The sequence below is a fragment of the Toxotes jaculatrix genome, chromosome 16 (assembly GCF_017976425.1).
Source record: "Toxotes jaculatrix isolate fToxJac2 chromosome 16, fToxJac2.pri, whole genome shotgun sequence".
In the NCBI taxonomy this organism is placed as follows: domain Eukaryota; kingdom Metazoa; phylum Chordata; class Actinopteri; family Toxotidae; genus Toxotes; species Toxotes jaculatrix.
Genome location: NC_054409.1, coordinates 15,229,043 through 15,249,543, shown reverse-complemented (window position 1 = coordinate 15,249,543; position 20,501 = coordinate 15,229,043). Strand labels below are relative to the sequence as shown.

Sequence of the window (20,501 nt, the reverse complement as noted above, 5' to 3'; positions counted from 1 at the left end):
CATTTTAAGATTATAAAGCAAATGGGCAGAAAATGAAGACGTTTCTACAAGAAACAATCTTTCAAAAAGGGAGGTGGAGACTTTTCCTATACACAGTGGACCTTTTCTTTAAATAAACAACCTTTTAAACCCTCAGATTCCTTTTACAGATCCCTGAAAATAGTTTTAAATACTCAGTCTTTTGTTAAAAAAAAAAAAAAACAGACAGAGAGAAAGATGCGTCTTAAAAGTGTTACCCCTGTGAAGATAAAAAAGCTTTAGATCTTCTGTACAAGTAATCATATACAATATAAACAATCACTGGTGGAAAAAAAAGAAAGAAAATCTCCATAATCAATCCAACTGAATGAAAAGCAATGAGTGACTTGGTCTTGAGTAGGGGGTGGGTGGTTGGGCTGACTGAAGACTGAAGAGGGCGTAAAGCAGAAGTGCAAGCCTCGAGTGCATTCACAATTTTTTTTTTTTTTTTTTTTTATCTTAATGAGTTTATAAAGAAAGAACGGCCTTCGTAGACTACGATGAGGAGGTCTGCTGGGTCGTGGAAACACTTTCTGTCTCGCGGGAAACATTAAACACTGGTAGAGTAACAAGCTGAAGAGGAATCTATGAGCACACAGACCAGACATGAGACTTCGGGTTCAGATGAAGGAAGCCAAAACAACATCAACATCAACACCATCAAACACACTCACACACGCGCGCCAGAGAAAAACAATAGGCAGCAACGTTTTGCACATGCACAGACTTTTACACCTGTCACCTGTCTGCTCAGGTTAAACAAAGACAGTTACACGTTCCTATGGCACTTAAAATGAGAAGATAAATCTTTCCTCCAAAAGTTTAGCAAGTATTTTCAGATGCTGCCCTGTGGATGCAGACAGGAAGTGATTCAATTTTCATTTTCTTGCTCTGCAGGATTCGTCAGCCTTCTGCGCTGTGGCCTACAGGGGGCAGTGCACTCACATTCTCTCTCTCTCTCTCACACACACACACACACACTAAGATGTGATGATAAATACTTCAAATCAGAAGTCTGACACACACATTCTCTCTTTCTCAAAAACACACACATACACACAGATATAGTGTCTTTGAAGGAAACAAGCAAGAAGAGAACTACCTAAACAAAACTGGAAAACACTGGAATATCATTAATACAAATTTTGCACGTCTTCTTTAACTTTGCATAAACTAATAGGAAGCAGCACGATCCATTCCGGCTGGTGAAAGCAAGTGTGATTTCCAAAATTTTCAGATTTTGTGGCAGGATTTTTTTTCCATTAGTTTGATTTCCAAGAAAACTGGTGCAGAGGAGGTAGGAGCAAGAAAGCAGTTCGCGGCGGGGCGGGGTGTGACACTCCGTCGTCCTCCCCCCTGAATGGAAGGGACGCCGTCTGTCATTCTTGCTCAGGTGGGTGGCGACCACGTCTTCTCCCACAGAGAGGTGTTTTCCTGGTGGGCTTGTGCGTCTCAACAGTGTTAGTAAGCAGCTGATCATGTGAGTCTGTTGTTGTTTTTTTTTGTTTGTTTTTTTTTGTTTTTGTTTGTATCGTGTGGTGTAATGTAAAGCTTATGAGACAAATGAGAGGGAAAAAAAAAAGTGTTGAACTGTACAAACCAGGACTCGATGTGGAAGGAGCTGTGCTCAAATACTGTCCGACGTTGAGAGGAGAGGAAGAAATGCTGCACCAGCAAGTCAAGTGTTTTGTAAATTCTGGGTCACTGGCATACATAAAAAACTATGCATTTTTCATTTCAAGAGCACCATAAATCGTAAACAAGCTAGAGTTAAATATGTGATGAGTGCCATACAGGTAGCTTAAACTCTATCCAGGCGACCCGCAGGTTTCTTCTCCTCGCTCCCAAACAAAAACCTTCCCTTCTTCAGTCTCCTCTGGTCCGGGGGACGTTGGCGTGGGAGTCTGTGTGTGTGTGTCCGGGAAACTTGAAGAAAAGTTTATGGAAAGTGTTTTAACACCCTGTAGGAGATTCTTCTGACTTCGACCAGATGTTAATTCAGCGTTCCTCTACAGTTCTCTGCCCCACACAAACAAGGGATCTTCTCGTCCTCGATGGGGAACTTGTAGTCGTACGTGATCTCCTCGTTGACGTTGATGGGCTGCCGGGAGTAGATCACGATCTTCTTCTGAGACTCCACTGTGATGACCTTTGCATAACAGTTAGGCTGAAAAGACAAACAAATTGACATGATTATTATTGATTGACGTCATTTCCTTAAGCAAAAGTAGAAATAGAATGATGTAAAAAATCCTGGTACTAGAAAATATGTCCTTAATTCAAAAGGTAGTCTGAATAGTACTCATTATTCAGACTGGCGCTATAAAACTGTTACAGGTTTTTTATTACTGACGCATTTATGTTCAAGGAGATTTTAATTCTTTATGAAATATTGTGCAGTTTAATCTGTAAAAACCTCCAGTCTTACGAAGACATTTCTGCCAAAGAATCCCAAAAACCTTACTTTGTGCAGCAGGGAGAATATTTTAAGCAGTTTTTTTGAAATGACTGTATTGTGAAACAAGACAAAGGAGGAAGGTTGAAAGTTCAAGAAAGGCTGAAAGGGATTTCTAAAATGAGTTAACTCGCAGGTTGAAATATTGCTACTAAATGTTTTTTTGACTTTCTATAACAAAATAAAACTTAAATTCCAGACTAAAATGATTTCATAAGTGGGGGATTTTTTTTGACTGGACAATCCTGTTGGAAAAGCTGTAAATGTTTAGTGTGGAAAGAAAAAATCACTCTAGCTGTCAGATAAATGTAGTGAAATGTAGTGAAGAATAAAAAAAAAAATAATGTGGAGTTGAGGAAAGTAAACTGAAAATGGAAATACTCAAGTAAAGTACATAAAAGCTGTACTTAGGTACAGGATTTGAGTAAATATAATGAGTTACTTTCCACCACTGGTCATGAAGCATTTACAAAAGGATATTGTGCTACTGTTGCCTTACATTGCAGCTGTGGTTGATGAAACGAGCGAAGTTGCCACACTTCGTAGCATCTATGATGGTGTCGTGGTCAACACGGAACATGTAGCTGCTACCGATGCCCTCCTCCTCGTAGCGCTTCTCCCGCATGTCCGCAATCACCTGCAAATAAAGATTGTCACTCGTTAGATGTTTGACAGCTGTAAAATGAAACCTTATTTATCATTCGCGGTTCTGACCCTTGACCCCTGTGAAGTCAGAAAAGTTAGCGATCTAAGTAAACATTACTTCTAGTTTCGTTTTTTTTTCCCTAGGTGAACTTAAAACCTAGGAATATAGATATATAGGAATGAAAGTACATTGATCAATGGATAAAATGTAATAACGGCTTGCATACACACAGAAAACCCACTCCAAAACGAACCAATCAACTGCCTCTCACCTGTCTGATGTTCTGTCCAACGTACTCGATCACCATTTCATCAGCAGCAATGGGCTCCATAGCAAACAGACCCCAGTCGTGGATGTGTGACTTGCAGAATCTGATCTTCTTCTTACGGAACTGAAAGAGAAAAACGGAGAAAAGTTGGTAACATCCTGAAGTGAAGTTATTTGCCAACATGAAATCTTACAATTGACTTTTTGTCGCCTACAATGACAATAATTAAAGACTCTGCATCGACATCCTGTGTGTGTTTGTTGTGGTTGTCTGTCTTATGTTCTTGTTTACTGTTCTTTCGTATAAAATTCGAGGTGCATCAAACAGCCCAACAGACCAAAGTTCTGTTTGCTTTTGTTTACCTTCAGCTGGTTGAACTTCAGCAGGTCACTGTCACATGCGAAAGAGGACAGCAAGCGTCGCTGCTCCGACCGCCGCTCCGAGCCAGCTCTGGTAGAGGCGTGGACCTGTGCAGGAATACTCATACCCTGCACAAAGAAGATGGGAGTTAGATCTGCACACCCACTGCAGTTTATGATTTTTTAAAAATTTTTGTATTTTTTTATGGGATGGTGCAATAGAAAGAGACATCCTAAATCTTAAGTTACATGCCCATTTTCACATAACACCAAAGGGTAACTCAAGCACCCCAATTTGTCAGCTCCTGCCCACCTGTGTGTCGACGGGCGGCTCCTCCGACTGCAGCCGTGTGCTCTGAAGGTACTTGATCTTGTCCTTCTTGTCGATCTTGTAGTACCCCTCACTCCTGGCACAGCCGGTCATGTGATCCCTCATGCCGTCGTCTCTCCTCTTTTTCTTCACTCCAGGGATGTTGGTAGGTGCAGGGAAGTCAAGGAAGACACTGAAAACACCTTGGACCACAGCTGGATGCTGCAACACTTGTAAAGCTCAGTTACTGGGCTACTTAAATCCAGCCAAAAAAAAGTTCCTCAGTTTCACCAGCAGAGGGGGCTGCTATTTGATACACAGGGTACAAAACAACTTAAAAAAACATCTTTTTCTTTGGTATTTAATTGATTTGATCTCCTAAAATAATTTGTTCTGTGCCTTTTATCTCTCTGTTCTTTGGAGCAACTTGTTTGGAAAAGTGACAAATATATAAATATGAATATTATTGATAACAGTATTTGGTGTAAATCAGCAGTTGTTAAGCAGTAAAGGATATGAGGATGGTTGACCCAGAGCGTGTCGTTGAGCCAATCATTGCCATTATCCTGCTGGAGCATCTTGTCATAAGTGATCTGCAGAAGCCGAATGTCCTCCTCATCTATGCCCTCGTTCCAGATGTCATACAGGATGGTCATCTCCTCAAACTCGGAGCGTGGGTTGAAGTATGGCCGAGGAGGCGTGGTGACGGGGGACAGGCTGCCCAGCAGCAGCTCCTCCCAGCCTCGCCGCGCCCTCCGAGCAGGTTTTGTGGCCACGGGAGTCTCCTCTTCATAGGACAGGAAGCCGTCTTCAGCAGGCAGGACTGTCTGAGGCTCCTCCTCTCTTTCCCGGAAGTCCAGGATCGGGTGGTCGGGAGACTTGGCGGACATCATTTGCATGGACAGATCTCCGAGATGTGCGTCGTGAGGCAGAGGGGTGGACTCAGATGAGAGCTCCAAAGACTCATCAGCCGCAGAGGCAGCTGGGATCTTTTTGCCTTTGGGTCGTCCAGGTTTCCTCTTTGATGGGGCAGTGTCTGATGGCACAGGTACGTCTATAGTGAGACCAGCAGGTAGATCTTCAGGGACACTGGCTGAGTGCTCTGAACCAGCTGAAAGGGTTTGGTTAGGCAGTGCACTGATGGGGGGCTCCTTAAAAACTGGCCTATCATCCAGACTCTCAGAGGATACTTTTCTATTAAGAGTTAATGCTGTGGGGTCAGGGAAGACAGGGGTGAAGGTTAAGTCTCTACCTGGAGTGCGGGGGACTCCAGCACTGAGGACAGGGGACTGAGCAGGGTAGGAAAATGGACTACCGGGGATGTGAGGGGAGCTAAGCAACAGGCTACTGCCCGTAAGTGGGGCATCACTACCAGGTGTGTTAGGCACTGTGTCGGTGCTCTGGGACTTGCCCAGACTTCGGGCACGCTCCATTAGGTCTCTGCCCGGCGTGCGGGGGATATCCTCATCTGTGGGGAGTCTAGTCCGCTGTTGGAGGTCAGGTAGGGGACCAGGGGGCGGATGAAGGAGGGTACGACCTTCTATTGCCGGGTGAGGAGGGAGAGGGAGGTGCATTAAAGGTGTGGAGACGGATTTTGGGACAGGTGTGCTCGAGTCTAAGTGAGGTGGGGCTAGTCGACCAGGGGTGCAGGCTACTTCCCCGGGCTCTGCTTTACCTTTGGCTTTTAAGTCCTGGTCGCCGTCGGGCAGGGCGCCTGTGGGAGTGGGTGGCCGAAGGCTCGCTACATGCTCCTGAGGTTCAGACTTCACTACAGGAATTTTCCTGTCTCTGATGTCTTCCTTGACTACAAGACAAGAAAAGATTTTTATTTCATTTAACTTGATATCATTACTTCAAAATGACACATATCTTTATTGAAATGTTTACCATAATCAGTATAGACTTAGTGGCTGACACTCACCTGGGATGCCTTTAGGCGATGGTGGCATTACCGCCTCCTCAGGACTTGGAGGTCTGTGTTTGGCCTTGTTGCTTAGCTCCTCCCTGTTTCTCTTGTCCTCCTTGTCGTCAAGGACCAGTCCTGCAGGAGGGCTCGGTGGCTTGGCCTCTGCCTCCCCTTCCTCTTCATCAGAAGACGAAGATGTTGCCGATGAAGAGGACGAGGACGTCTCAGCTTCTTTGCCTTCATCCTCAGTGTCTACTGCTGCTGCCTCCCCTTCTTCCTCCTCATCCTCATCCTCTTCCGAGCTTAACTCGTACTCAGAGGAGTCCGAGCTTTCTGCTGAGGAGTCCGAGCTGGCCTTGGAGGAAGCTGAACTCTCGGCTTCTGCAACAATTTGGGCAAAGAAACTATTAATTACAGGAAACATACTTTATAAAAAGAACCAACTGTTGTTGTCAGATATTTAAAGTACCAGCATCAGGCGAATCTGAGGAAGCGCTCTCACTGGATGAGTCTCCTCCCTCTTCATCATCACCCTCCTCATCGCCACTCTCCTAAGAGATGATCAGATGTATCATACAAATTTATACAAAATGCACAAATAATTAATATGTCCACTGAGAAGTAATTTTTGAGAAAGCTTACTTTGCCTGACAGCAGCCTGTCCGCAGCCTCTGTTTCATCAGGTCCCTCCTCCCTGTCGGACAAAGACTCCTCCTCCTTCCCCGAGGTGTCCAACTCCTCCTCTCCCTCGCTGTCCAGTTCAAGTGGCCGCGAGTGTCGTCGCTTTGAAGACATGCCATCGCCGTCCATTTTAGAATCATCCGTCGGGAGCTCAGCTGGATCTCGATCTCGGTCTGACAGAAACGATAAATTAGCTTTTGGCTGTTTTGTAAAATCAGACAGAAAAGAAAGAATTGCACACGCAGAGTATTTGTTACCTTCATCCTCCAGCTCGTCATCCACCGGAGTGGAAGGTCGGGCTCGTTTGTTGTCGCCTGCTGATGCGGCCTCAGGTGGGTCCTTCCGTTTCACCTGAACGCAACATCAAACCATGAAGTACCAACAGGCAGTGCAGTTGGTCCTTATCCGTGTTTACTAAAAGACAAATTTCAAGGCTTACCTTGAAGGAGGGCAGCCGGATGGCCCCTCTTAAACCGATTCCCAGGCCCATTCCCTCGTAGCCCAGTCCCTCACCCTTGTTCCAGTTCTCCAGCAGACTTGAACCCATCGTCTCTTTGGGTTTGGGTCTCTCTTCTTCTTTCCCCTCCGCACCCTTCATTGGAGTTAAAGATGCCTGGGAAAAACAATACAACTTTAACTGCTAGGTAGTTACTGTAACCCTGTTACAGAACAACTGAAAAAATGTACATTGTAAGTTCTATAATCATGATCATTAGAATTGTTTACTTTTTTAAACAATTGTCAGAATCATGAGATGAGTATATTACGCCACTTGTCAAAATTATATTTGCTAATAAAGCAAGACCCTCGTGGACGCAGGTTGGACCACAGAGAAGCAAATCAGCTGTAACTACTTGGAAGGGTCATTACACTCATTCTTTTTTAATAATCTGCAAAAAGCATTGTGTTACCCAACAGTGAATGGATGCTTATAATGAATGTTTGTGCTGCAGTGGAGACTGAATGACACTAATGTCACTGCAATTCATGGTTTCTATTATATATAGAAACCAATGAAAGATTTACCTTTGCTGAGCGTTCCTTCTTATCCCACCATTCATCAAAGGCTCTAAAAGCCACCACCTCCACCATTTTTCGGTTGAGGTCTCTCTTCATGATGGCCTTCAGCTCTTTAACAATGACCAGCAGCACACCATCAACGGTGGCCTTGTGCGGATCCTCCTTTTTACTCTCATATCCAGGAGGAGGAACAGTGGGGTTGAACTTTGGTATACTGGGATGCTGCCACTGTTGTCCCGGTGCCCCTGTGCTGCCACTAGCAGGTGCAGCACTAAGAGACAGGGGTGCGTAAGGCCCGCCAAACGGCCCCGATGCACCACTGTCCATAAAATGTGGATAAGGATAGGGCCCTCTAGTCTGAGCAATGCGACTCAGCATCTGCTGCTGCATCTGGAACGACATGGGAACAGTGCTCCACTGTTCCCACCGCAAGCAGTTCATTAGCTCCATTTGCACTAGTGGCATCATGCTTGGAGGGTAGGGGCCCATGTGTGGCAACATATGGGGAGGCACTCCAGGATGACCGGCCAGGTGAGGAGGATGTCCCGGGACGGCAGAGTGAGGGGGCAGGTGGTGATGTGGGATCGGGAAGCCAGCTTGGTGCGGTAGAGGGTGGAAGCCGGGGGGAGGGATGGGAATGGTCTGCATCGGGGACAGGGCAGAGTTGACAACAATGCCCTTGCCACAGTCTCCGCTGGTGATCGGAGTCCCGGGCATCTCATCGTCTGAGATTTCCATGTCTTCTCCTGACGACTGATGACCCTGTATGAAAAGGGACAGCCTGTCAGGACTATGCAACGCAAACATCTATTTTCCACAACTTACAAAAGTCATCACCTGCCCTCTTAATTTCCATGACAACTGAGGAAACACCATCTACTTATGAAGTTATGTCAAGGCTGAAGACTCAAGTAAAAGCTAGTAAGTGGAATCTGGGTTAGATTTTTTTTGTATTAGTTCTGTTACAAAACCTGAGTTTTATACCACAGCAGTGATTTTTTTTTTTTGGATACTTTGAGAATTGTAAACAGAGTTCTCAAATGCTGTCTGTACACAAGCTGCCACACAAGAACTTTGCCTGAATAAAATTGTGAAAATCAGGGAATAACTGTTTAAATAAGTAAATAAGATTACAAATCTGACATGGACTTCAATGCCAACTTTAAGTACTTGACCGTTTTTGATACTTTGTGCTATGCACACATTTCAGTCACTATTGAAAAAGTATTGGGGTTTGATACCCGCTCAGACATACAAAATAAGAGCAACAAACATTTTAATGCTGATCTAAGTTCAAAGTTTAGTATACGCGCTCAAACAGTGACACGCAACTGACCCATGTTGTTGGTCAGCAGGTTTCCAATCAAAGCTGTTTGTTTGGGCATGTATTCCTAAAGCCACAGCAGCAAATGTGAATGTGAGACTTACGCTGTTAAACATAACAGCACTGAATTGTCTTCTCTGTTGTTTAATAGTATAAAAGGATCTCTGTCACAACTGCTGCAGAAATGAGACTAAGCAGAGTCAACTCAGCACGGGAGTGGTGTCGTTACCCAAATGACCTGTTTGCACTGTTTGCTTTGTGATAACTTGAAATGTGAGACCAGAGACGCTGTGGCCAATCCTGACTGTCAGGCTCAGCAAAACCAGGAAGTGCGGTGTTGAATGGGGCCAACAGCCAAACTGTGTTTTCCTCCAAGTGAGTGTGTGCAGTGAGTGTTCGAAAGAGGAAACAAGAGTGTTCAATTCCCCAACAGCAGAACGGCTCTTATTTCTCCTTTCAAAGCACAGCACAACGTGTAGAAATACAACATCACAGGCCAGATGGCGTAACTGTGACTACAAACAAGGAGCTCAGCTTCATATGAATGTGAAGGCATTTGTAAGGTTGCAAACTATGCATCTTAAACTTTTCATTCATAACTCATTTCAGCTCTTTTACTTGCACTGACAGGGAATTTTACATCTTTCAGTTACATATGCAAAGACTCTTGTGCTAGTGAATACTCGTTTTTTTTTAGAGGAAGTTTTTAGACAACAACTAACTTATTACTAGTTTTAAGACATTTTCATTCTGTGCACAAAGATGAACAACACAGCAGCACTTAAGTGAAATAGTAAAGATCTTTCTTTGTGGTAACATCATATGTAATTTGCTGTGAAACCGGAATTTCCTTTACAAAGCTGAACAAAAAAGAACAAAACAAAAGGGAAAGTTTACTACTACCACCTTGCACTGAAACTAGACCTCACTTCCTGTGTCCTTTGTGTAACTGTCATTCACAGCTGTGCGTAAACATCAGCACTGTGCTTCTATCAACTAATCAAGACAATTTATACTTGCTTATTTTAGCAATATTTGGCCCATTAGGACGCTGTGGGACACATGGAATCATGCACTTATTACCTGTCTTGACAATATGTGTTTATTTTCATGCAAATATCAGAAAATACACTGTGTCTTACCGTGTCCATTTTATCAGTGGGAGTATGACCTCGAAAATCTTTGAGGTCACTGTTGCTCATCTTATCGTGGACAGGAGAGCTGATTCTCTTGATCAGAGCGGCAGTCCCGGGAATTGGCTCTTCATCTTCTGAGTCTGGCAGTGGGGTTGGACTGATATCCTCCAAGCCTGTGCTGGAGGGACGAGAATTTTGCTGCCCAGCTTGAGAGCCGCCTGTGTAAGGGGGAATTGGGGATAGCTGAGAGGACGAGGAGGAAATCGGACTTCCCTCCATTCGCACCTCAGTGTCCGAGTCTCGCTCCTCAAGGAACGGCAGCAGTTTTGTCCTTTTCTCTTTGAGAAGCATCTCAATGCGGGAATCCAGGCTATTGCGCTCTGAATCCAGCGTGGGGGAGCCAGGCGAGGGGCAGTGTTCTGGCGTTTGAGGAGGAGGGGTGGTCGGATGGGGCACGGGCTCAGGTGGGGGCTCGGGGATCGGAGGAGTTTCTGGTCTCTCCTTGACGGGCAAAAAGTCAGTGGCAGCTGCCAGCGGCGGCTGTGGTGGTCGGAGGTACTCACCCTCCCTTTGGGCTGGGTGATGAAAAGCTGGCTCTGATGGGGGGAAAGCAGGGGGCAAAGGGGCCTGGTAGGGCGAAAAGGCGGACTTGAAGTTGGGCGTAGCAGGAGGAGGCGCTGTGTAGGTGAAGGAGGATGTGGAGGGTGGAGGTTCAGGCGGGGTGAGTTGGTGCTGTTTGAAGGGAGCCTGGTCAGACGTTGTACTGCGGTACATGTTGCTGCGGTACTGAGGTCTCTCCGGTCTGCGGTTGTACGCATCCTGGAACTTACTCTCGTGTCTCCGGGATTTGTATCCTCCGGAGCTCTCGGGCCGGCTGGACTGGTACGCAGGCGTGGACTGCCGACTGGAGTAATTGGAGTCTTGAGAGAAGGGCGTACTTGTCTGGCGTGGGGTATGAGGGGTTCCCTGGGACTGGGGTGTGTCCTGCCTTAGGCTGGAGTACCCTGTCTCCAGGGACAGAGGAGTGGTGGAGCTGCTGGGTGGCAGTGTTGCTCCCACAGCCGACACATTGCTCTCTGATAACCTGCGGATGGGCTCGCAGGCCTTAGAAGAGACAAACAGGATCAGAACAACATGTCACAGGTAAGACAAACCTCAACCAAAACAACTAATAAAAACACTAAGAACAACACTAAGAATGCCTCTAGGTTGCAACATAGCAGCTGCTGTGCATCAGTGCAGTCATGAAAAATAGTGGGACGATTTTCCCCAAATGACTAATAGTTACATTTCACAGTGTACACCTGTGAGGATCATTTCAAAGGCCAAACTGGTGGATAAGACTATCTAGGCACAATGCCTGGGGGATCTCATGCTATGAGGCCAAAGTGCACATTTCAGTGGCTTTGTAATTTCAGTCCACAGACAAGGGTCTGTGTAACATTTCCTCTGTTCTACTCCACCACCTGCTGCAACAATAAAATTAATTACAGATAAGTATGTCAGCTTAGATAGGCAAACTGGTTGCTTTCTACAAAGTAACACTACAATTCAGTAATCCAATCCAATCAACATAATAATATATAACTGTTCTCCAGACTGACCTCACAAAAAACATTTGTCACAGTTTAGGTGGTGATTTTGTTACAACCACAACTATGAACGAAAAAAATGTACATTATTATTTATTTATTTTTACCAATAAGGCTTCTGCCAGGCTACGAGGGGAAACTTCTCTGGCCTCCTCTCCACCAACAGGCAGGGTCCTCGGAGTGTAGCTGCCATTCATCAGGAGCTGGAAGTACCTAAGGCGATTCTCACCTGCAGAACAGTAAACATGAGTGGACCCAATGCCAAGTTTATAAAGCGGGCTTAATGCCAATGGGTTTTATATAAACTAATCTGGCATGATTGTAATAACAGTGATTATTCAGTGGTAGCTGAATACAAAATTAAACATATTTGTATGGGGGCAACACTTTCTAATTATTTTGAAATCATTGTCTATACTCTACTACATATAAATTGTAAACTGTGAAAGGGCAACGTGAAACATTATCTGGGATACACAGATGTTATAATAACATGAGCAAAACATGTTTTTTATATACATACATATATACATATATACATATTATACATATACATACATGTTATACACAAAATGCAGGTCTCATTTGCTACACTTCTTACAAAGACACTGACACTTAAAGAATAAATAAAACTGTGACAGTAATTCAAGAAAATATCACTTCTGTAGGTGACTAAACTGCACACACTGTCACAATAAATTCTCTGATTAAATGAGCACAGGTGCAAAACTGTTGTCAATTATTAAAGTTAAGAATTATAGTTGCTGTTTTGCATCGGTCAAAAACCAGCAGGTGAAGTGAAATTTCTTCAATCTTTACTAAAAGTGACTTAACAGAAACAGTGTGATGGGGGGAGCGCTGTGACAGATCGGTTTGTGTTTGTTTACAGGTCTGAAATTAGGCGCAGTGGGAGTACACAGCACCCTCAGCTCTGGGCTTGTGGGAGCAAGCTTACATTCAATGAAATTCAATTATGCCTCGTTACTAGGCAACGCACGTAAATTTACACACGTGACTGATGTCCTCCTCATAATTCACAGCAAGGCAACATTTCACTTTAAATATGTTTGTGCCCCTGCAGCAGAGAACATGCTTGATCGTGCATTACGGTTACGCGTCTTTTCCTTGAATGAGCGAAGCACTGTTTACCTTTCGGGTCCAGCTCCACGTGGATGATGTTTCCCATAACAGACGTGTTGTGAAGCGACTGCACGGCCACCTTGGCGGCTTTCACGGTCTCAAAAACAACTTTGGCAATTCCCAAGTGCTTTTTATTCTTCGGATTGTACAGGATCTCGACCTCCTCGATTTCTCCATATTTTTTGCACATGTCCGTAAGAAATCCTTCTCTGATGTTGTCGTTCAACTTGGCGAATGTCACCTCCTTTGGAGGCACAGGGCCGATATAACACTCATCGATCTGGAAGGAGAATGAGATGAGTTAATGTTGTAAGTGCCCTCGGGTTAATGTTGCACCGTGTGGGGTAATTTCTGACAGCTGAGATAAGAACTACGGAGCCAGAGTGGTTACAATGAACATGCAAATCCGGACAGTCCTGTTAAATATACAATTAAAAGTACAAAACTGAGGCATGCATCAGAGCGGGGTGTGTTATTTTAGTGCTCCTCTGCCCTCCGACAATCATACTTGCACTCGACGTCCCACAAATGAGTGAGGGGGGTGTGTCTGCAACTTTTGACAGCACCCCTTTCCCACAAGGAAAAAAACTGGCTCCATACTTTATGCCAGGGTGTATACCTTGAATTTTGGCACCGGCAGGTCCGTCTCTTTGTACTTAGTCCACAGACGGCCGATCCTCGGGTCTCGGACGATGTCCACCGGTGGTATCCCGGGGTTCTGTAGGAGAAGGGGGGGCACAATGTTGTTATCCATCCCATTCACAACTTCACACGCCACTAACTTGTTGCAAAGTAGTCCTGCACAAACCGGGGCAGTTGTTTGGTTATAAACGAACACCTCCGACACGCCGTTTAGGATGCTGGAACATGCCTGTGGCCGGCCACGGCAACACAGTCACATTGTAATCTATCATGGAGGTCGGCTACTCGGTTACTATTGTAGCCGTTTCGCCGCGTCAAAGGCGGTCCACTTACGGGCATGCTGAAAGTCTGTCCATCGTAGCGATACAGTTTGTGTGATCCCTTCTTCAGCGCCGGGTCGATAATCAACTTGTAACTTCTCCAGTGGTGACTCCGCTTCTCCGCCGAGCCGCAGACGGGATGACTGTCCATGCCGTTCGCCAAACCTGAAACGACAGGCAGCGACAAGGAGAGAAGAGCTATCGTGAGGCAACGCTAAACACGGTCCTGTTACCAGCCCCCAACACTTTTAAACAGCCAAACGCTACAGATGCATGACTTTGGTGGTAGGGGTAACCCCAGTGAGAGCGAAAACGGGATCTAGCGTATATCCCAGTTACGGAAAACAGGCATTAGGAGGGCTGGAGAAAGAGGAAAAAAAGAACAAGCTTACTTGAACTCTGCTTTCTGCCATGGTCTTCGTTCAATCTGTTTCTCTCCCCTGGCTTGGACATGGTTCGTCCGATCGAGTGGTTTTTCTCTAACTGATGAAAAGACGAAATCGCTTTCCTTTCGCCGCTTACATTACATGATTTAGCTTGAAGAATACTGCCTCCTTTTCGGCGAGAGCCAACACATATTGTGTGCCTCTGGTCTGTAGCTCCTGTCTCTCCCACAATACACCACTAGGCTTGCCCACCGCCGATGCTAACCGCACTTTCGTTGCAAACTTATTTCTCTCTCCGCTGGCCGTTTAATTACGTTTTTGCCTTGTTTAAAATCATAGGGGTTTAATTTAATCACTTAGCAACGTATCATACATATACACGATTATTTTAAGTATGGTAAGAGGCGCATGTCGCTAAACCTCTCAAGCATTTTTTGTGTCGAATCTGCCGGCTGCATTTACCCAAATGGCAAACACAAGATAGACACAGGGGGCAATATCTTCTTAACTGCCACTGAAGGCTAATGAAAATGATTTGGTCGCAGGGTTTTGTGTACAGAGCGGCGGTGGTTCACGATTATTTGAAAACGAAACAAACGACGGGAGCTAGTTACCGACTGCTAGCTGTTGATGTGAAAGGTTCAACAAGAAGAGTAGGATTTTAATACGAAGCTCGGTTGTTAGGAGTTGAATTAAACGGTCAGGCTAACGTTAATAACCGTTGGAATGCGGCGGGTTGTCACATCTCTTTCTCTGACAGTCTAATCTACTCTAGCAAACTAGTGCCAAACCGCTGTGTAGGTCCTCGTTTTTACAAACAGCTGCGGAGCTTTTTAAATCATATAATCGTAAACCCGTATGGATTTCTCATTTTCTAAATTTATTTGCATATATTTTCTTGCTAACTATACTGTCGAATAAAGTGGGTTTTGTTTGACATTGCTTGGCGTTTTGCAGTGCTCGGGCAATTGGCTGGTTAACAGCGGCAGCTCGGCGGGCCAATCAGAGCGCAGCAGCAGAGGAGCTGTCTGCTATTAGAGGCACGGCTCAGGAGTCCTTCAACAGAGAGCAGAGAGAGGGGGCCGAGCGCTCTCGGCAGCCATTTTCCTAAAAACAGGACTCAATGGCCTATATGGGTTTCCTTTGTTCCAAAAGGGATCTTACACTTGATTTCCTCATCTCTCACGGACTATGATAAAACTATGATTCCTCCTTTTAAAGGATTGAGAAGAAGGAAGAGAATGTACTGGATGTAATACCCTGTGACATTTTGAGCCTTTTTTCCTCTGCCTGGAATCCATCTTTGTCTTAACTAGGTCATGGCACACCCATATAATAGTATTTATATTTCTTAAGTGAAAAGAAACCAAATGTTGTGAATAAACAGCTTTATGGTTTTGGAGATGTTAAATTAGAGAAAGAAAAACACAGTTTAAAGTGACAAAATGTGTAATGGCTGATTGTTGGCATTGCACTTATGGCCTTGTAGGATATGAGTAGCAATGAGTAAGTTCAACTCTTTTATAATAATTTAATAGTTTTGATAATTTAGTAATGTAAAATGTGAGGCATGCAGTTGCTGTTATTAAAAGTATTTTCTGTTAATTTTTTCTACTGAGCTATCATCACTTTGATCACATAGAAATTATAGCATTTGTAACAGGCAGCTTTATTCAAAATGTTCACTGGCATGCTTCCACATAAATATACAGCCTACAGTCCTGATTATATACCATTGCTCCTCAGAAGGTAGGCCATGGATAACTAATGGCCCTTTTGCAAAATAGTTTATTGTGCTGCCTGCAATTTTGACTGTTGATTGATAATCCCATCTGCTTTGATTAATGACTTTAAACACTTTCCTCTCACAACAGCAAGGCTTAATACCCTGATGACTTGTGTTGTGCCCTGCCTACAACTGTGGAGACAACTTGAGACACGATTAGGTTTGTGCTGTCCATTTGCCATTTAAGAACCAAATGCGTCCTAAGTGTAAACGCCAGCTTGACCTTACTTCAAGGGCATATTTAAATTACTAAAGAAGCCCAGGCACGTAGCTTTTTTTTTTTTTTACGGTTTCTATAACGGTTAAAAAATAGACAGTCAAACCTAAGAGGAAACAGATGGAGGGAAAACTCTCATGGTGAAAATATTTACCTCAGCACTTTGGTGAAATGCAGTTAACAGGCCTAAACGCAGGGGCAGGAGGAATGTTTTCAGCTCCATCTTCGGATCCTCTAATAATGGCATTAATAAGGGGTGGGATAGCGTCTCCTGAAAAGGAAGGAATCCATTAGCACGAAAGATAGAGCTCTTTTGAAAACTTTTTGATCAGTGGTAGGCATTGCCTCTCTGCCAGCGAATATGCATCTTCAAGCATCATCTGTGTGGGCAATATGCAAACCATCTCCTCTCTCTCTCCTTGAAGACAGGATTGCAGTCAAGTATAACCTCTTCCATTTCGACATTTCTAACAGAGCTACATCATATTAAACCACAAGGAAGTGTTGTTTTGAAAGGTAATGGATTTTGAGCTATTTCATTTAATTTGCCAATTTGTACGTGTACGTGTAAGTATTCTCATAGAGGACAGACAACATGAACAATAATAAATCGTGATTAAAACGTTATCAACAAAACTATATATTGACTTTTGTTTTTTAAAAATACTGTAACCAATATTTTTGATTGATATTGTAAACTTACAGTTAGTATTCAAAACATGTAATCCAAGTCTTAAACGATCAAAAGGAATCTTATAGGGAGAAATCTTGTATATTTCACTGCTTCCCTTTGTCCGAAGACACCTTTTGGTGGTATGTAGGCTACACTTGTTCACTGGTTTCTCTGCTGTTCTCTGTCTCAAAATGGCTTCTTTACAGACAAAGGAGAGCACTGTGCTGTAAAATGTTGCTGCGCCATAACTGGGTGAGGCTCGCTCACTCGGGGAAAGAGCCCTTTTTTTCCGAGGACATTTCTCGGTGATTCAACAGGAAGTCTTTAAACCGACCGACACAGGGGTGATTTTTTTTTTTTTTTTAAATCTCGACAGGGTGTATGTTTTACAAGAAGTTAAAAAAAAAAGAAGAAGAAAAAACAGTCGACAGTGCGTATGAGGAAGGAGACGTTAATAAGCGCGTTCAGGCTGACGGTTGCTGGGCTGACTCGCCCTGGCAACGGCAGTAATCCGAGAGCTCTGGACGGTTGCCATGAGAGCTGGAGCGTATTGCAGCACCCCCACACTGCCATATAAGGTCAACAGGAATCCTCTGCAGCAGCCCTGTAGTTTTGTATCTGGGTGAAAATAACACTGGGGGTGCTTCGGGCTTCCGCGCCTGCTCTCTCCCTCTTTCTCTGTGTCTCTGGTTCCAGACAAAGACCGGTGGATCACCGTCATCGGGTGTTTAAAGTGCTGCAGACCAGATAATACAAACAAACAAGCTCGAGATTCTGCCTTGTGTTCGGTAAAGGAGCTGAAAATAGAGAAGGGAGGGTGGGGGCAGTTTTTATTCGCGTGCGTAAAAAGGGGATCTCACTTATTACACGCCCGCCATGCACTCTGTTATGGTATGAGAGCGTGTGCACAGTGCGCATGAGGACACAGAAAATCGCAGTCGGTGTGTCACAGGCCTGTTTTTCTTGATATCCACTCCCAGCTCCGGCTGCCAAGTGCGCGCATTCCTCCATTTGTGCAGGTCACGAGGCAACAGACACCGTTCTCTTCTCTCAGACCTTTGGTATCAGACCCCCCCCCCCCCCCCCCCAAACATCCCCCGCCTCCACTGCAATGGGGACCAAATTATGAAGATTTTGTTTGTGTTACAAAGGTGAACATTTGACCACTGGTTTTCGGGTGGGTGGGTGGCTTGCGTTCCGCTAATGAGGTTATTTATAGGCCCTTGTTAGAAAAAAAAAAAAAAAAAAAAAAAAAACTCCTCCCCGGTGGGTTGCGCCATTCAGCTTTACGCGCTGCTGACAGACTGGAATATTCCACACAGAGGACTGGACTGGCCTCTCCTCTGCAGGACAGCTGTCTCTCTGCACGGCGAACAACTATTTTTGACAATTGTTCTTTGTTTATTAGTTGCTGATAAGGGGGCTTCACATGTGTGGATATTTTGTACACCTACAGGACAGTTATTTATATGTTAGACTGCCAGTTTCACCTTGTGAGTCAAACAAGCACTTTTTATTATTATTACTACTACTATTATTATTATTATGCAGGAATTTTTCACAGCTTGTGCTACACAGTTCCGTATTGTAAAAGCATATGGGGCACATGAGAACGGTGTATTGCTATTTTTGTGGAGTCAGAAAAACCAGGCAGGCAGACAAACTGCTACAAGCACTTTGTCTTTCTTTGTATGAGCAGCCTTTTATTCTGACGGATTGTTCACTGAATCAAATCAGGTATCCTCGGCGCTTTGTGTGTGTGTGTGTTTTTTTTTTTTTTATTAATGGGTACACTGGCTTATTCAAGGAGTATTCGTGCACATTGGTGGTACTGTATCTGTTTTATATAAAACACTTTTTTTTTCTTTCTAGCTTTTAAATATTTGCATGCTTGTGTAATATTCCACAGTATGGTTTATGATTTAGTCTATTTACTTGGCAATACTATCACCTGTCTGTGTTTTTGAGATGCTTAAATAAACAGACTACACTCATTTTTATGTTTTGCTGTTGTGCAAACTGATGCAGATGGTTGTATTTTTTATGGGCTTGAAATTGCTTGCAGTATATAACTTTGAACTATGATGATTTTAGGCCCATATTTAAAATAGTATTTTAAGCTTTTATGACACATTTAATGCATACTACACTAAAACACAGTGGACATAATTCATTCTGCAAGACGACATGGCTGTAGGAGGAGAGATTCTCATTTAGTTACTTCAGTACATATGCATGTGTTTTCAAGCAAAATACATGAAAGATGATGTGTTTTCTTAAAATAGTAAAGGACAGTGCCAGCTTATCCTCTTAAAGGGACAGCATGCTCAAAATTTTTGTACTCCTACCCACCAACTAACTGCATCCCTTCCCACCAGTGGCCACTGAAATTCAAACCTTTAGATCTGACTTTGTAGCGTACGTCGGTTTTCGTTTGGCTGCCTTATTGACAGAGAAAATATTCCAGACCAGACACTGAATCAAGAACAATGTTCAGACGATGTGTGTTCGGATTATGCATGCCCATACTCATGATCTGCTCTCTCCTGACACCCACTGTAACCTGCCTGCTTGTAATCATTAGCTTTGATGAAACATATTCACAAACCTAATGTGAAAATTGAATTCTTTTGCATATAATATAATGTATACAGTAATTCTTATACATCCCTGTGATCTGATGAGCAGTAGTAACTCAGAGGCAACTAAGAACTGGGTTTATTAGACTGCACTGTATGTCCATCTGACACACTATCTAACCCTAAATTGTAACATTCATGCCTGATTAAAGGGAAATTGTTTTAATGTCATTACTTATAATTTATTCATCACTCCTCTAAAGCAGATGGTCTCCATTCAGCCTCCAATTTAAAAACATCTAATAGTGGTGTCGTAGTAAGTTACATACAGTATTTCTGAATGTTATCTCCAGCTCAGTCACTTTTCATTTTGCTTGCTGCTGGATAAAATGCCTTTACGTTACACCCTGGGACGAGAGAGAATAGTTTGTCCTGACGCCCAACATGTGATGTCACTGCCGTGTTCAGCCATACAGACTGAACAGAGACGTATGACTGACACCTTCCTTATAACTACCCCGACGATTCAAGACAAATTGCATGAATGGAAAGCACTTTAATTGTAAATAACACACCTTTATTTATATCTGATCAGAAAACAACATACTGTTCTACTTCTTTTTAGTGGTATTAAAAAAAAACTAGAAGATTCATCTTATTAAATTTAATCAGTTGAAATTATGTACCTGTACATTAATATACTGACATTTAATAAATACCTTTTAAAGTATTATTCCTTAAAGAAACAAAAATCTATGCCTAACAATGAAAAGGGTAGGCAACCCAAAACAAAATGCATATATGAAAGATCTGAGAGTAGTGAGGCAGCTGGTTTTTGCAGGTCATGTTATCATTTGTACTTCATCTAAGAAAAAGAAAGGGTGTTGGCCTGTATTTTCTTTCTGAGAAAATAAAAGTAAGAAGCTTTACCGAAGGTGAAGACACCCATTCAGCCCATTCACTGTCATCAGAGTCGCCACCCCACACATGACTTCACAGTTAAGAATCTGGAGATCTTACTGTAGTGGCTATTGTCTGTGTCA

At 43.7% G+C, this 20,501-nt stretch overlaps 1 protein-coding gene and 2 long non-coding RNA genes across 4 annotated transcripts; 2 read left to right on the top strand and 1 right to left on the bottom strand.

Moving 5' to 3' along the window:
- Positions 1 to 412: 412 nt before the first annotated feature.
- Positions 413 to 17,207, bottom strand: setd1ba (SET domain containing 1B, histone lysine methyltransferase a). Of its 2 annotated transcripts, XM_041058453.1 has the most exons (19): positions 16,910 to 17,207; positions 16,361 to 16,477; positions 13,831 to 13,982; positions 13,475 to 13,573; positions 12,865 to 13,135; positions 11,823 to 11,944; positions 10,130 to 11,227; positions 7,670 to 8,425; positions 7,083 to 7,256; positions 6,901 to 6,994; positions 6,605 to 6,816; positions 6,432 to 6,513; positions 5,978 to 6,343; positions 4,574 to 5,860; positions 4,060 to 4,226; positions 3,750 to 3,875; positions 3,391 to 3,510; positions 2,973 to 3,110; positions 413 to 2,185 (listed from the first exon to the last, which is right to left on the bottom strand). In XM_041058453.1, the coding sequence occupies exons 3-19, from the start codon at positions 13,966 to 13,968 to the stop codon at positions 2,012 to 2,014; spliced, it is 5,424 nt and encodes a 1,807-aa protein (XP_040914387.1). In that variant the 5' UTR covers positions 13,969 to 13,982; positions 16,361 to 16,477; positions 16,910 to 17,207; the 3' UTR covers positions 413 to 2,011. The 2 variants fall into 2 exon arrangements, with proteins under 2 accessions (XP_040914387.1, XP_040914386.1); XM_041058452.1 differs by lacking the exons at positions 16,361 to 16,477; positions 16,910 to 17,207 and adding an exon at positions 14,210 to 14,485.
- On the top strand, positions 3,889 to 4,831 carry LOC121195177. Its single transcript, XR_005895446.1, has 3 exons — positions 3,889 to 4,107; positions 4,215 to 4,378; positions 4,693 to 4,831. It is a non-coding gene; the product is annotated as an uncharacterized LOC121195177 (long non-coding RNA).
- LOC121195176 lies at positions 14,700 to 16,845 on the top strand. Its single transcript, XR_005895445.1, has 2 exons — positions 14,700 to 15,000; positions 15,161 to 16,845. It is a non-coding gene; the product is annotated as an uncharacterized LOC121195176 (long non-coding RNA).
- Positions 17,208 to 20,501: the final 3,294 nt, after the last annotated feature.